Source organism: Amphibalanus amphitrite, unplaced genomic scaffold (assembly GCF_019059575.1).
Source record: "Amphibalanus amphitrite isolate SeventyFive unplaced genomic scaffold, NRLGWU_Aamphi_draft 000549F_arrow, whole genome shotgun sequence".
Classification (NCBI taxonomy): Eukaryota; Metazoa; Arthropoda; class Thecostraca; order Balanomorpha; family Balanidae; genus Amphibalanus; species Amphibalanus amphitrite.
The window spans coordinates 165,929-181,243 of record NW_024882043.1 but is presented as its reverse complement, the minus strand read 5'-3'; the positions used below and the strand labels follow the sequence as shown (position 1 = coordinate 181,243).

The following is a 15,315-nucleotide window of genomic DNA, read 5'->3' as shown; positions in this document are numbered from 1 at the left end:
CGGCCGGATGACGTCACACCACGGCCAGTGCCGGCGCGGCGGCAGACTGGCGGAGATTGGCATGGTCTTAACTTGGCGAAGAGGCATCGGACGCCAAACTTCTGCTGCAGCTATAAATCACATTTCTTGTGTTTCTTCCATGTGAATGAGCTATTAAATCCTTCGAATACCTAATGTGTAGGTGAGCGTACCTGCATTTAGCAGTGTGTGCTATGCTATGTGGATTGAAAACTGGGGGCACATCCGACACACTGCGCAATGGATTCCGATATTGCTTGGCTGATTCTGGCTTTGTGTCTTCGCACGAACCATTGAAAGGCAGGACGTCATTTTTAAAGGTTGTCAGGTGCACTCAAACGTTTTAATAAGCAACTGCTGATTGAATTTCTGGCGAGGGGTGGTGGAACGTTCTGTTCACAAATGAGTATCTACCTACCTAGTGCCTACCTGCATTGGCAAATAACTTGGTCGCGGTCAATTAGGCATGATTCACGAAGTCCCTTATCTTTTATTAGACTTATTAAGCCCAATGTGCAACATCTGCGTCTTTTCGTGTTGTATCGGGTAGCAAATGAGAAAATCTGCCTCTTCTCCACAGCCCTCAATTCAAGAAACCGTCCTTTTCCTTATCACATCATTCCATAACATAATTTTCAAACATGAGTATCCTCCCCACAAAAAAAAACTGAAGCAGTTTCCTTCGGCTCCAATGCGCCGCTCGCCCAGGGAGACGGAAGTGTTATATTCTCGGCGGTCCAGTCTGCTTTCTGCAGCACACTTAAACTTGGCGGACCCCCAGCGCACGACTGAACGATTCGTATTGTTGTGAGTGACTGTGACGACAGCAAATTAATTCACTGGTGGTTTCGGAATAATTAACAGGCGGCGCAGCCCAGTGCCTCTTACAATGAATTACAGTGGCGAATGCACTATTGCAGAGAAGAAATGGATTGAGCAGATGCCCAACCTCGCTGTATTATCAACTTAACATTAGATACGCTTTACATTTTAATCAGGCAATCATGGAAACAAACGACTTGCGAGTTGCGACCCTTCCGCCTTACATAACTCGGCAGAATGCCCCTGAGTCGGCTAAACTACACTGCATCTCTTCAAACCCTAAGTATTTTACAATTTACCACTCAGCTATGCAACACGCTTATAATTCACTGCTCAAGTCTCAACTCCTTTTCCCCTACCATCTTTTTGGCACCGTCAATCGCCATCTGCGCTGCCCACGGTCCAGCAAATAATCCGGCCGTCTCCAGTTCTCTGGCAGGGGCTTCCAAACTCAAGCGAACTCGCCGAAGTTTCGCCATTCAATGCGCAGGATCTGTACAATTGAGTTTGAGAGCCTCTGGGTTGGCTCGGCGCGCCTGCGCTGCGCCGTTGGTCCGGCCAAGTACGCGAGTGACGTCATGCTATAAGCGTCATCCCCCGACCAAAGTCACCAATCACAACCATAGAATCGACTTGTAGTTCCACACTTAGGTAACTCGCGGCCGGAGCTGGCGGAGTGCCAGGAGCCGCTGGCCGTGACCGGCCGTGACACCGTGCGGCTGGCAGACTGCCAAGGACCCCGCACGACGCCGAGCTGAGTGTGTGCTACACATCAGGTGACTGAATGAGGACTGCAATGATACCGTGAGTGTTACGTAGACTGATTTTTTTATTCGTGAGTGTGACTGTAGCCGTTACGTTTAATTGATGCTTGGGTAACCTGTTTCATATTGTTAAAATTCCAATCGCTGTCCGCCTTGCCATCTAGTTAGGTACTATGTTTTACTGATTCGTACTCAAAAAGGTGTTTGTTGATACGCAGTGTCGCTAATTGTGCATCCTTCTTTCCTTTTGTTCCGTCTTACATTTGATCATGGCTACCTCTCAGCCTTTCGCAGCTTCAGTTGGTTTGCCTACTTTTTCCGGCCCTTCTGGCTCGATTACGAGATTCATTCAGGATTTTGAAACGTTTTCACTCTTGCAAGGTTTTGATGCAACCAAACAAGCTTCACTTTTGCCGTTGTGTCTTTCCGGGGTAGCTAGGGACGCGTACGATTGTTTGCCGGAAGAGTCACGTAAAACTGTCAAAGCTGCCTTCATCGGCCTTCGTAAGGCTTTCCCCTCTCGTGGTGTCGTCGAGGCCCAGGTCCAGCTGAGGGCTGTGAAGTTTGATCAGAATGCTGACCTAGACTCCTTTGTGATTCGCCTCAGGGGCTTAGTCTCAGCCGCATTCCCCGATAGTGACGAGGAGGGACTTTTGTTCAATTACTTTCTGCAGTCACTCCCGATGACTTTCCAATCGAAGCTCGTCTCAGACAGTGTCACTACTTTTGAGGCTGCAGTCGCGTCGATTCGCAACATGTGCTGTGCAGCTCGACTTGCTGGTGCCCAGGCTGCACCAGTGAGGCAGGTCTCCTCGGAGACAGAGGCTCTCCGCGACAGGGTAAAGGAGCTCGAGGGACAGCTAGCTCGCCTGCAGCGTCCCAGCAGGCCGATGAGACAGGATAGGACGTGCTTTTGTTGTGGGAGGAAGGGACACGTCAGACGGGATTGTCGCCATAGGAACTCGGTGTGTTACCGCTGTGGTGGCAAGGGTCATCTGTCCTCTGTGTGCCAGATTGAGTCGGGAAACTCCCAGTGGGTCCCCGCCACCGTCCCGACGGTAGGACCCGCTCAACAGCAGGTCAGAGGGACGCCAGGCGTGCCTCAGGCGCTTCCGCCGCCCGCACCGGCCAGTCAGCTGACCGCGCTCAGTCGCGCGCCGCTCCCGAGCAGCGCTCCGGCGGCGAGTCTGGCTCTGCCTCGGTAGTTCCCGATAGAGTCGTACCTCTGAGGAACGACATGACTTTTGACGGTGTAGTTGGAGGGGTTAATTGTTCACTTTTGTTGGATACAGGAAGTTCAATTAATTTGCTTAGTAAGAGCGTTTTTGACGTTTTACCCCACCAGCCACCGCTCATGAAGACTTCAACGCAGGCTAAGACAGCAACCCAGGATCCCTTGCCTTTGCTGGGAAAAGTAAAGACTTCAATTAAGCTGGGAGGACAGACAACTGCAGTTTCGTTTTTCGTGACCGATAGCATTGACGTTCCCGTCTTGCTGGGACTGGAGTTTTTGTCAGCCTGTCCATGTGTCGTGGATGTTTCCAGGGGACAGCTCGTGATGACACCATCTCGGGTGGTGCGATCGGTGTCAGCTTCAGTTATTTCCGTAGGCCGAGTTATTTTACAGCACGATTTGTCCGTCCCTCCGGGTCATGAGCTGATCATTCCGGGATTCGTTCCAAATGTTGATTTCAGTGGTCCAGCGATGTTAGAGCCGTCTGCTGACATCGAGGGACTCGAGTTTGTGCCGTCCATGGTTACAGTGTCCGGTCAGGCCGTGCCTTGTGTCGTCCGGAATGTTTCCACTGAGCCAGTGACCATTCCGAAGCGTTTTGAGCTGGGACAACTCGAAGTGGGTGTAGCCGAGCATCCGCTTTATCCTGAGAGCCAATCCAAGTCGGACTGGCGAGCCGATTTAATTTCTCAGTTGTCCGGTGCCGATCTCAGTGAGTCTGAGAAGGAGCGAGTAATTTCTTTATTTTCAACTTACGAGGACATGATAGATGGTCATGTTGGATTTACTCCTCTGATCCAGCATCGTATCGATATGGTCGACGCTCCGCCTGTGAGATCATCTCCTCGCAGGATCCCTCCGTTTCAGCAGGATCAGGTGAAAGCTGAATTGGATCGTATGGTGAAAGCTGGAATTTTGGAGGAAAACTTCGGCAGTTGCTGGGGTGCACCGATTTGTGTGGTGACAAAGAAGGATGGTAGCATTCGCATTTGTGCAGATTTGCGTCGCGTTAATGCCCTTACCCGAATTCCGGCGTATGGGATTCCGCGTATTGATGTCATTTTGGATTCCCTCGGAGGTTGCTCTTTATTTTGTGTGCTCGATCTGAAACAGTTCTTCTATCAGATCGGCATGAGCCCTGAAGACGCCGATAAGACGACTATCGTCACTCCGTTCGGCTCGTATCGTCACCGCCGTATGCCGCTAGGTATCAGCGGTGCGCTGATGACTTGTGCGCGCCTCATGGATCTGGTACTCCGTGATTTGCCTCCTGACACAGCTTGGCCTTATTTTGATGACATTTTGATCGGCGGCAACGATTTCTCCGATGTGATGGGATGGGAAGTTGGAGCTGGTTTTGAGCCGGCTACACGCTGCAGGTTTGACTATTAATTTGAGCAAGTGCTCATTTTTCCAGAAGCGCGTTAAGTTTTTGGGTCATGTGATTTCCAGTGAGGGTGTCGCTGTCGATCCAGACAAAATCGACAAAGTGGCGAAGTGGCCTGTCCCGCGCACGGCCAAGCAGCTAGCCTCTTTTCTGGGAATGGCCAGCTACATGCGAAAGCATGTGAAAGATTTCGCCCTCGTCGCCGCGCCTCTGCAGAAACTTCTGCACAAGGACACTCGATTTCAGTGGTCCGATGAGGCCCAGACGTCGTTCGACCGGCTGCGTCGAGCATTGTGTGAGGCGCCGATCCTCGCAGTTCCCGACTTCAGGCCTGACTCTGGCACGTTTATTCTCGAGACCGACGCTTCTCTCGAGGCGGCTGGTGCTTGTCTGAAGCAGCGTTTTGGTGATCAGGAGAAGGTGATTGCCTATGGCAGTCATCGATTTTCAAAAGCTCAGACCAATTACAGCACCACTAAGAGAGAGCTACTGGCCGTGGTGATTTTTGTCGAGAAGTTTGCCCCGTACCTTCTCGGTCGACAATTCGTTATCCGCACTGACCATTCATCGCTCCGTTGGATAATGAATTTCCGCAACCCTACCGGCATTATCGCTCGTTGGCTTGAGATCCTCGCGCGATTTCAGTTCTCAATTGAGCACCGCCCGGGCGCTGAGCACGTGCTGGCTGACGCCCTCAGCAGACTCCCGGCTGATGACGTCACTGACAAGGCGTGTCAGACTGAGCCGCTCGGTTCTGAGCAGACACTTCGTGTGACTGCGACCGACTGGTCCACCAGCTTCATCAGAGCTGAGCAGGACGCTGATCCAGACATCTGTGAGATGACACGGCATCTGTCTGCAGGCAGAAAGCCGAAGAAGCGCGAGCTCCACTCGCCTGACGCGAGTCAATTCCTTTCGCAGTGGTCACGCTTGCGGCTGATTGACGGAGTACTGTACCGAGTTTACAGACGACAGCCGCATGACTCTGATCAGTTGCAGTTTGTTCTGCCCAGATCTCTGATTGCCGGTACGCTGGCATCACTTCACGCTGGACCAGCTGGAGGCCATTTTGCGGCCGATAAGCTGTTTGAGCAGGTCCGCCTCCGATTCTGGTGGCCCAAGATGAGAACCGCCATTGACGATTTCTGTAAGCACTGCTCTCAGTGTGGATCCAGGAATGCTCCTATTCCCGCGCCCAGAGCGTCTCTTGGCGAGCTCTCGGCGAGTGAGCCACTCGAGGTTGTTGGCCTCGACATTCTCTCGTCTCTGCCGGAGACGGCCAGTGGCCACAAGCATATCCTGCTGGTTGTTGACCATTTCTCTCGGTGGGTGGAGGCTTACCCGCTGAAGACGCAGGAGGCAACTGAAGTTGCATCGGTGTTTGTGAATGAGTTTGTGTCCCGATTTGGTTGTCCCAGACGGGTCCACTCTGATCGCGGAGGCTGCTTTGTTGGGGAAGTAATGAGACTGACTTGTGAGATGATGGGGATTGATCAGTCAAAGACGACTAGTTTTCATCCCCAGGCCAACTCCATCGTGGAGAGGACCAATTGTACGCTGCTGAGCATGTTTTCAAAGTTTCTGGAGAACCATCAGCATGCCGAGTGGGACCGGAATCTGCCACTGTTACTGCTTGGGTTGCGCTCCCAAGTACACCGGTCACTGGGCGTTTCTCCCTATTGTGTCCTGTTCGGGCGTGAGCCTCGTCTGCCCGTTCAGCTTGAGCTCGGTGAGCCGATCAAAGGTCGGACAAAGTCCATCACTGAGTACTTGGACGAGCTCAGATCTAACCTGAGGAGCTTCCACAGTGCGGCTCTTCAGAAGTCGCGAGAGAGCCATAGGAAAAACAAGTGTATTTATGATCGGATAATTCATGATTTCAATTTCATGCCAGGAGATAAGGTTTATTTACACAAAGGCGTGGTTCCCAGGGGAGCGTACTACAAGTTTCTGAGACCCTGGAAGCCGGCAGTAGTTGTAGACAAGGTGGGAGAGTTAAATTATAGGATACGAGTGCTAGGTGCGAAGTCGACATTGCTGGTCCATCACAATCGTCTCAAGCCTCGAGTGTGTGATGACGTAGATCCAGCGCCGGGACAGTCGACTCCCGCCCCAGTGGGAGGTGGGACTCGCTCGGGCTCTGCGCTGAGGGGTGGAGGTGGCATTGACAGTGAGATAAATGGGTTTCAGTGGAATGGGCATTCAAGTGTACCAGCTGAACCTGTGAATCCTGTCGAGCAGCCAGACCAAGCCCCTCATCCGTTCCTGATCCCGTCTTCTATGCTGTTCACTCCCCAAATGATGTGTGATACTCAGGCGAGCTTGAGAGATGGGCAGACGGTTGTGGGTCCCGCGAGGCCACTACCCGCTCCCCGTAGGTCGGCTAGGAGCACAAAGGGCGTGCCTCCAGACCGCCTGACCTATGACTAGTTTTGCTGTTTGTGTGTTAGTTAGGTGAGTAGAATGCGTGATAGTTCAGCGTGATATTATCGGACAGCAGTTACTGATAAGTGATATGGGCATTGTAGCGGACAGCGTCTGAATTGTATACGAATTCTAGTCGGTGTTGTGCCTTTGGTGAATGAAGGTAGCGCTCGCCTGTGCTTGGAAAGTTTCTGTACCGGAAATGGCTGATAATCATAACGTTTCTGAGGTCGTCATCTAAAGAAGCATTAGTGACATTACTGATGACGCGGTGTGCTTGCTGCGCCTCTGTGACTGTTGGTGTTCCGGCTACCGAAGTACGTTTACTCGCGTGTCTTTTTTTTTTTCATTAGGGGGGAGAGTGTAAGTGGTGCACTGTTTAACGCGTTATTATTATTTAGTTGTCGCTTTCCTTTTGTCCGGCGGATGTGACGTCCTGCGCGACCTGTCACGTGACCGCCCGGCGCCGACCAATCGCGTGCCGTCCGGCCCTGAGCCGGCCGGGGGTCGGGGCGTGTCCGCGCAGGTGAGCTATTTCCGTGCCGACCGCTGTGAAGTGCACATGGTGATTGAGTGCGTCTGATCTCGAACGGTAAGCGCTGAGTTGTTGATTTGTTTGATTTTACCGATACCCTTTGTTTGCTTTAGTACTGTCTAATTAATTTTGTCTAATTTATTATAGCGTGTTCTGTGTCATAAAACGTTCAAATTATGTTTAAACGTTACTTGGGCCGCTTTACAGGACGCGGTTTGAAGGACGCGGGCTTTGTTGGCCAGACTATGGTTGTAATAAATTAGAAGATGTCCGACTGCTGTGTTGGCCCGCGTGCTCGAGAGCCGACGCCGACGTCGTCGCCCCGGCCCACGCTTACAGGCGAGTGTCGAGGGCCGTGGGTGCGGCCTCACAACTCTGAGAAGCCGTCGTATCGGTTCCTCTTGGTTCCGGGCTAGCGTCGCCACTATCTTTCTCATTAGGTGCATTGTCGCCGCTTGTGTCCAGTTTCCCAGATGCCTGACCTCTCGTCTCTACAGGCATGTTGAAAGTCTAGGCAGCACCAAATGTCAAAAGATTATAATACCGACCGCGCCATGTCGGAATGTCTGCAAACAGTGGTCAGTGGATGCAAGAAGATCACTCCCTTTATTTTTCACGAAGACAGGAATCAATTTACTTCTTGAAAAGTCACAGCTCGAGATAAACTAAATGCAAAATATACATGAGTGGCTTTCACCAGGAAAAAGTAAAGAAAACATATACGGGTGACTCCCTGCAGGAGATATCCGCTTATAACATCTCACACTGCCAAAGGCTAACTCGGGAACCGATAGAGCTAAAGCGCTGCGGGAAAGCGCATTCGATAGCTCTTTTAACGCTCTTTTGCCAGCATGTCCTCAGATTTGACCTCAGGTCAACGGTTTAGCGAAGGCAAAAACTCCAAAAATAGCCGTTTTTACGAAGTGTCTTTTTTCGGCAATAACTTTTGACTCAAAAGACACGGTTCGTCGGAAGGTCATCTCAGGCTCAAAAGAAACGATATATAGGGGAGATCCGTGTAAGACGCCCAGGGTCGGTAAGAGGCCCCATCGCTTTTTTTACCAAACCAATAATGTTATTTATTTTTTAATGTTCTTGTAAAGCAGAAGCCCTCTTAAAACAACAACTCACGAAGCCTGAGGTATCAGGTGCGTCGCAGCGACTTTTGGTAAGTCTGTTTCTGTTTTTGCCCCTTTACTTGCTAGATATATGCATCTTTATCACCCTTATATATCTGAAAAAAACAATGGCTATCAAATACAATCTTATCTCATCGTAATTGTCACATGTTAGCTTCAGAATAGACCCTGTTCTGGTGCGCTGCAAATGTCTCATAAACCATAAATATTGTGACGTTAAAACACTGCATTTTTTTAAGAGGCCCTCCCTTCGAGGACGATAAAACGCCCCCCGGGGCCTCTTACACTTTCGTCTTCGAAATTGTTCAATGCATTTCAGAAGTGCTTTGAGTCTAGCAGACTCGACGACAAACGTATAGCGTGCCATATTTTCTCTAAATCTTAAATGGTAGCACACAAAAGAGTTGTGATTTGAATTTTCCGTAACAAAATTAGGTGAAAATCTGCCTTAAGCTAGATAGGTACGTACATCAGTATGGTTTCCATTCCGATCGATGCATTCTCATTTTATTCAAGTACTCCGTATACACTCACATAAATACATACGCATGGTTCACATAATTATACACACAATCATAATCTATACCCGTTACAATTCGTTTCTGTGCGATTCATCTGTCATCGGCGCTGCATCGGCGGCCCGCCTGGCCAAGCCAGGACGGTGCCGTTCTATGGCACATGCTGTCCCGGTCCCGGGGACAGCTGTAGGATACCTCCACCACTGACCTAAAAAAGACCTCTAGAGGTCAATGACCTCCACATACTGGAGACATCTGTGTGGTACCTCCCCGTACCGGGAAAATTTGTGGGGTATCTCCCCGTACCGGGCAGGTCTGAGGGGTACCTCCCCGTACCGGGAAGATCTGTGAGATACCTTCCCGTGCCGGGAATATCTGTGGGGTACCTCCCCCCGTACCGGGAAGATCTGTGAGGTACCTCCCCGTACCGGATAGATCTGTTGGGTACCCCCCGGCGTTCCAGGTGGGCCGCCAGTCCCACACTCCCTCCCCCCCCCCCTCTCCGGCTCCAGAAGGCATTCAATTTGCTAAAACTAGTTGTTTTCACCCAGCTACTTTTTTCGAGTCTAGAAATATGCTCGATTTGTGTTACATCTTTTTCTTTTTGTCGTTTCAGAAATGCCTCGACCAAGAACCTCTCATCGAGGTTCCTACGGGAACGAAAAGCTTCAGGAAGCTTTGGCTGAGTTGAGAGATGGAAGATCTGTGCGTAGCGTGAGCGCAAAATATAACATACCGGGGAAAACCCTGAGACGTCATCGTGATGGGAAGGTGCGGAAACCCGGCAGTCTTATCTTGGGGAGATATGACACGGATCTGCCCATTGAGCATGAGGACATTCTAGTTGAAAAAGTCAAAGTGATGGAGAAGATGTTGTACGGGCTCTCTACAGTGGACATTCGGCGGTTGGCATACGAGTATGCGGAAAAGCTTGGCGTCCAACACCGCTTCAGGCATGAAAACAAAATGGCAGGTAAAGAATGGCTGCGAGGGTTTCTTGGAAGACACCCAGAGCTGTCTATACGCAAGCCAGAAGGAACAAGCATGGCACGAGCAGTTGGGTTCAACCGAGCACAGGTGACGCGATTTTTCGATCTTTACAAGGAACTGGCGAGGGAGCACCAGTACACAGGCATGAGAATATGGAACATGGATGAAACGGGTGTCCAATCGGTGCAACAGCCAGCAAACGTTGTAGCAAAAAAAGGGAAGAAGCGAGTGGGCAAAATAACAAGTGGCGAGAAGGGTAAAACGGTAACCGTGCTCTGTGCCGCAAACGCTGCCGGACAGTTTGTGCCGCCCATGTTTATCTACGCCAGGGCGCGTTTCCAAGATTCTCTCCTCAACGGGGCTCCGACTGGCTCAGTGGGAGCGTGCACCAAGTCCGGCTGGACCGATCAGAGTTGCTTCCTGATGTGGCTGCAGCACTTCATCAAGATGGTGAATCCGTCCAAGGATCGCAGACACGTCCTCATTGTTGACGGCCATCACAGCCACAAGAGTCTGGAGGCACTGGAACTCGCATCCAAACATGGCGTTGACATCATCACTCTGCCGCCGCACTGCACCCACCGGCTTCAACCGCTCGATGTCGCGTGGTTTAAGTCGCTCAAAGCGAACTACAACAAACAGGCAGACACGTGGCCGAGAGCGCCGGGTCTGCGAGTCGATAAGGGTCATTTCACGCTTCTGTGTGGCTGACTTTGGTCCATCGTGACACTGAGATGTGTGATTGCGCCTTACTGTCGGCTGTGGGAGACGCATATTAATGTTTGGAAATATTGCTTCGCTAAATATTGTTCTTTTGGCGTTCAGCTTTCACTGGAACTCAATAATACATGTTTATGTTTTCAAGAATGTCCGGGACAGCCCGTTGAATAAAAGGTTATTAAGTTTTTACAAAAACGCAATTTTTAAAAAAGGCCATCGATCGATTTTGATAAAAATTACATTTTTGGATTCAGCTCTCCGTCAGCTTTCGAATGGTATATACCTTTTCTTTTGAGCCTGAGATGACCTTCCGACGAACCGTGAAGAGCCACGACATTACTTTTGCCAGATCGTGTTCCTCTCGTCGAGATGCTTTGATGACCTTGAAACTTTGAAAGGGCAACTTGAAAATTTGACCTCAGGTCAAGGTCATGACCTGACGATATCAGTCGATCCGCATCGTCGAGCGGAACACATCTAGGGTGTTTTCATCGCTCTAGCATGCCTCTATCAGAAGTTATCAGCGAACAACTGTTAGATTCTGTTCGTGAGCTGAGATGACCGCAGGCACAGACTTCTCTATATACTCTATAGAGAAGTCTGTGCCTCGGGGACATAACGAGGGGTCACAGGTGCCATTTTTCGGTTCAGTGTGTCAATTTGACCTGCATCCCGATGTTTGAGTGTCTAGAATGGCGTGAGAGAGAGGAGAGAGGTCCTAATCTAATAGGACGAACCCGCTTCGAGAAATGCCTACTGGGACATCACGGGTGAGGGGTCGGCCTGGGGCCCCAAATTTCTCGCATTGACTTAATGGAGAGGCCGCAAAATTGACCTGTCCTTAGGTCACCGATATCAAAATTCTGAGATATACGTTTTATAGATACTGTTGGCTGTTACTTTTATCAATCGCTTTTTCAAGTTTCAAGGCAATCGTTCAGTCGGTGTAGCTAGGACGAGCATTCTAATTTTTTTCTGAGGTGAGGTTACGCCATCTTGGCGTGACTTGGTGACCTGACCTTGAGTGACCTGGGTCTGAAATTTTCACAACATGTGCGGAAAAGATACACAACAGGTGTGCCAAAAACGAGGGGGGTGTTCAAACACCCCCGGCCCGGCGCGGGTTAAGTAAATTTGAATTGTTCTTAACAGATCAAATGATCTTCTGTAAATTCAATATTTAAAAGTTAATTCAGTCGTCTCAGTAAATGCCGCAGCTGCACCAAGATTGTACGTTATTCATATTCCGTTTGCAATGAGAATAACCGGCCGTCGAGGGGTGAGCCAAACTAGATCTGTTTGACGTCGCTAACACGAATTAATCTTATGTAGCCGCTGCCGTATAGACGTTTTTCAGGAGCAGATACGTATTAGCGTAGTACGTATTAGGACCGGATCGCCCATGTAACCGAGGTAAGTGACGGGCGAGGTCTGTGAACAGGTGCTGGAGCCGCAGTGTCCCAAAATTATATTTTAGCTTGGGTGTCAGAGGGGAAAATTATTCCGTAGACAGGGTGAAGAGAGTGGAAAATTGCCGGTAAGGTAAAGCTAATAACAGATGCGAGGGATAAGAGTGGAGTAAAAACAAATTGATAGCTTACATTTTTACCAAAAAAAAAAATTGATAGAGTAGAGCGTGTAATGTAGGAAGCATCGATATGTTGTTTAAGACCATGTACGCATATGCCCTTTGCTTTTTACGTTCGGAGTGGAAAATTGATCTTGAAAGGTTGAATTGAGAGTGGAAAATGGTTTTCATTTGGATGTCGTTTCACACCCAAACACCGATTAATTTTGGGACACTGGCTGGAGGTGGACGGCGTTCCCTGGCATGCCCGTAAGCTGCGACCACGGCACGAGGCGTCATCGGGCATCGAGGATGACGGTGACGAGACCATCGAGTGGTCGCCGCTGCCCGCCGGCCCCCAGCCGTCCCCCGCCCGGTCACAGCGAGCGGGCGCCTCACCCGCCGCCGCCGTGCGGCTGCTGCGCTCAGCCGCAGTCGTGGCGCTTCATAAGCTCATCAACGTTTTGATACTGTTTTGTGTGTATTTGTGTGCATGATTCTTTAAAATCAGGGGAAGTGTGGTGTGATGCCCGTGATTCTTTGCAATAAGGGGAGGTTTGGTGTAATCCCCGTGTGTCTTGTCCCCGGCGCGCCCTGCCATAGACTGCACCGGGACAGCCGGACCTCGCTGCCGCAGAGGCGGGACGATAAACGGTCGCCAGAAGCAGGCCACTACTACGTGACGAGCCCCAATTGTTTTGAAAAAAAATGGCAGCCCTGTAATGAATACTGTTATTTTGTGTGGGCTGCGCACCGACGCGACGAGTTGACAGAGCTGGAGCCCGCCGTTGGCCGGCCAGCTTACCGACACGCAAGAAGAGCAGCGACGAGAACTGCGAGAGCACCACGGGCACGAGGACGCCGAGCAGCGTGCCGAGCCGGTTGGTGGTGCCGGCGGCTGACTGGGCCTCCAGCAGCGGCGCGCCGTCCCGAGCAGGCGGAGCAGACACCAGCGGGTCAGGGTCGGCCATGGCCACCAGGCAGCGTCCGCTCCAGCACTGACCTCCACACACTGCCGATACAAAACGCAACGCGTCCCCTGGTGAGCGCACGTACAGTATGTCTAAAAAGAATGTACCGTCGCCACTACGCTGCGCTGGTGTCGCGAGCAGTTAGTTGGATGAATCCGCACCGAGAGACTCTACGCATCCCCATGCGCTCGGTGAGAGCTACGCAGCGGCCGATAGTAGCGTAAGCCCAAGCCTCCGTGACACGACCACGAGAAGGAGGGAGGGGAGCGGGCGGGGGAGCGCGTGTAGGGAGGGGTGCTCCGGCAAGCTGGCAGTTGTCGCGGCCAAAGGTCAAGGGGTCACACACCAAGCGAACGGACGCTGATGTGGGTTCGTGGGCATCGTGAACTTTTGTGTGGTAAGTTCACTTGCGATGCACGGGTGATACGCCAGGTCTAAGCCAAAGGATTCAGGGGAGAGCTGAAGAAAACACCTGGTCAACTACGGCGAATAATGGTGCTGAAAAATGGAAAGTATGGGTCAATGCAAGCCTTCATGACTATAAACAACTTTTCTGAGGACGCAAAGACCAGCATTTAATAACGATATCCGGATCGAAATTAGCAATGATTTATAATTGCATGCCGAACTAATAGCGCTGCGAAACCCACCTAGTAAATTGTCAAGTCGGATTATACCCACTTGAATTAAACTATCCTAAATAAAATTGTTAATTAACTTTCTAACACTGACGTTCTTTATCATACGATAAGTATGGGGTTAACCAAGATTCAGCATCTTCCGCGTTCAAACAATCACCTGTAAGGCTAGAAAATTAATGGCCAGGGAAAAACAAGGTCGGGATTTGATTAACCGGATTATAAGTCGTCTTTTTTTTTTGTCGGGATTTGATGTCGGATTTTTTTTACGCCAACCGCATTTTTAAGTCAAGTCAGGTCACTGATCTATGACGTCATAAATGAACAGTCCTAAAATGAACTGTGTGAAACTGTCCTCAACTGTCCTAAAATGAACATTTTAGGACTGTGTGCACAGTCCTAAAATGTTCCAACTTCGCAACACCCTCAATGCAGAGCTTTCATAGGGAGATGAAACTTAAGACCTTATAGTATCATCGAGAGGTCTCACAACTTGTATAAATGCATATCTCGGATTTTCTGAAGGGTCGCCTGAAATCAGGTCGGTCTCTCACCATTAAAAGTCAGGGGGAATATGGAAATTGCTACTTTGGTCCGGAAATGATCTACAACTATCTCAAATTCTCAAGCACACGGAATCGTGATTTCATGCGCTCCTTGCAAGGTCTGATGCTTCTCTTTCGCTTTGTTGATCTTGCGTGACATTTATCACGTTACTAAGGCTATCAGTTTTTCGTCAATAACTCCCAATCAACTGAAGCTACCGAGTCGATAAAGCCACTAATGGACATGGAAAGACCTGCCGAATCGATTGATATGCAATATGACCTCCTTTGACCTGACTGAGCTAGACAAACACGATGCTGCTAAAATCGCGGATCTGCGATCATTTTTAGCGAAGCTATTTACCAAAAACAGAGCCTGCCTTGGGCCACTTGACCTGACCTCCGAAGTCATCGGCTGACCCTGGTCCTTAAATCGGAGACCAATCGCTGCATTTCGTAACGACGCACACGATCGTTTCTTACGTGAGGCTCTAGCTCAATAAGGGGCGAATCGGCGAAGGCGGTTGTTTCCTCACTTCCAACCCCCCAACGGCCCCTCGGTATTCAGAAAACCTGAAGGTCCGGTGAGGGTCACAACGTTGCTCGTGAACGAGGAAGAAATGTAAAAGTCAAAGCTCTATAGACGTCCTGTACAAGTGGCCATAATAAATAAATTGGTTAGAGATAAGATGCTTTTTAAACGACTTCCTCATATAAAATCGGGTGCTGGGACCAATCTTATAAACGCTTTAGAATGGACAGGGTGTCACTGGCTAAAGTTTGGGTGCAGAAAACGGCTATTAAATGCAAAATGGTTTTCATGCATTTCAGTCAATTGTACATATATTGATGGTCCCAGTGGCCGAGCTAAAAAAGTTAGGTAGTGTTTTGCATCCTTTACACCCTAAGAAACTACACCATTTATTGAAGTGGGCGGGTTTATTTGAATGGGTGGGCGCATTATGCACCAATCGTGTGCTTTCGTTTGTTTTGGACTGTATTTTACCACATCTGGTATCTGGTACCACAGCTGGTATCACTAT

The 15,315-nt window shown here is 50.0% G+C and overlaps 1 protein-coding gene across 1 annotated transcript in view; it reads right to left on the bottom strand.

Moving 5' to 3' along the window:
* The window catches only part of LOC122393704 (solute carrier family 12 member 9-like), a 332,365-nt gene that overhangs the window by 282,242 nt on the left and 34,808 nt on the right, over positions 1-15,315 (bottom strand). The window contains exon 2 of the mRNA XM_043389950.1: positions 12,924-13,130. Coding sequence (XP_043245885.1) covers positions 12,924-13,089 — 166 coding nt within the window. The 5' untranslated portion in view covers positions 13,090-13,130. The remainder of the gene's footprint in view (positions 1-12,923; positions 13,131-15,315) is intronic.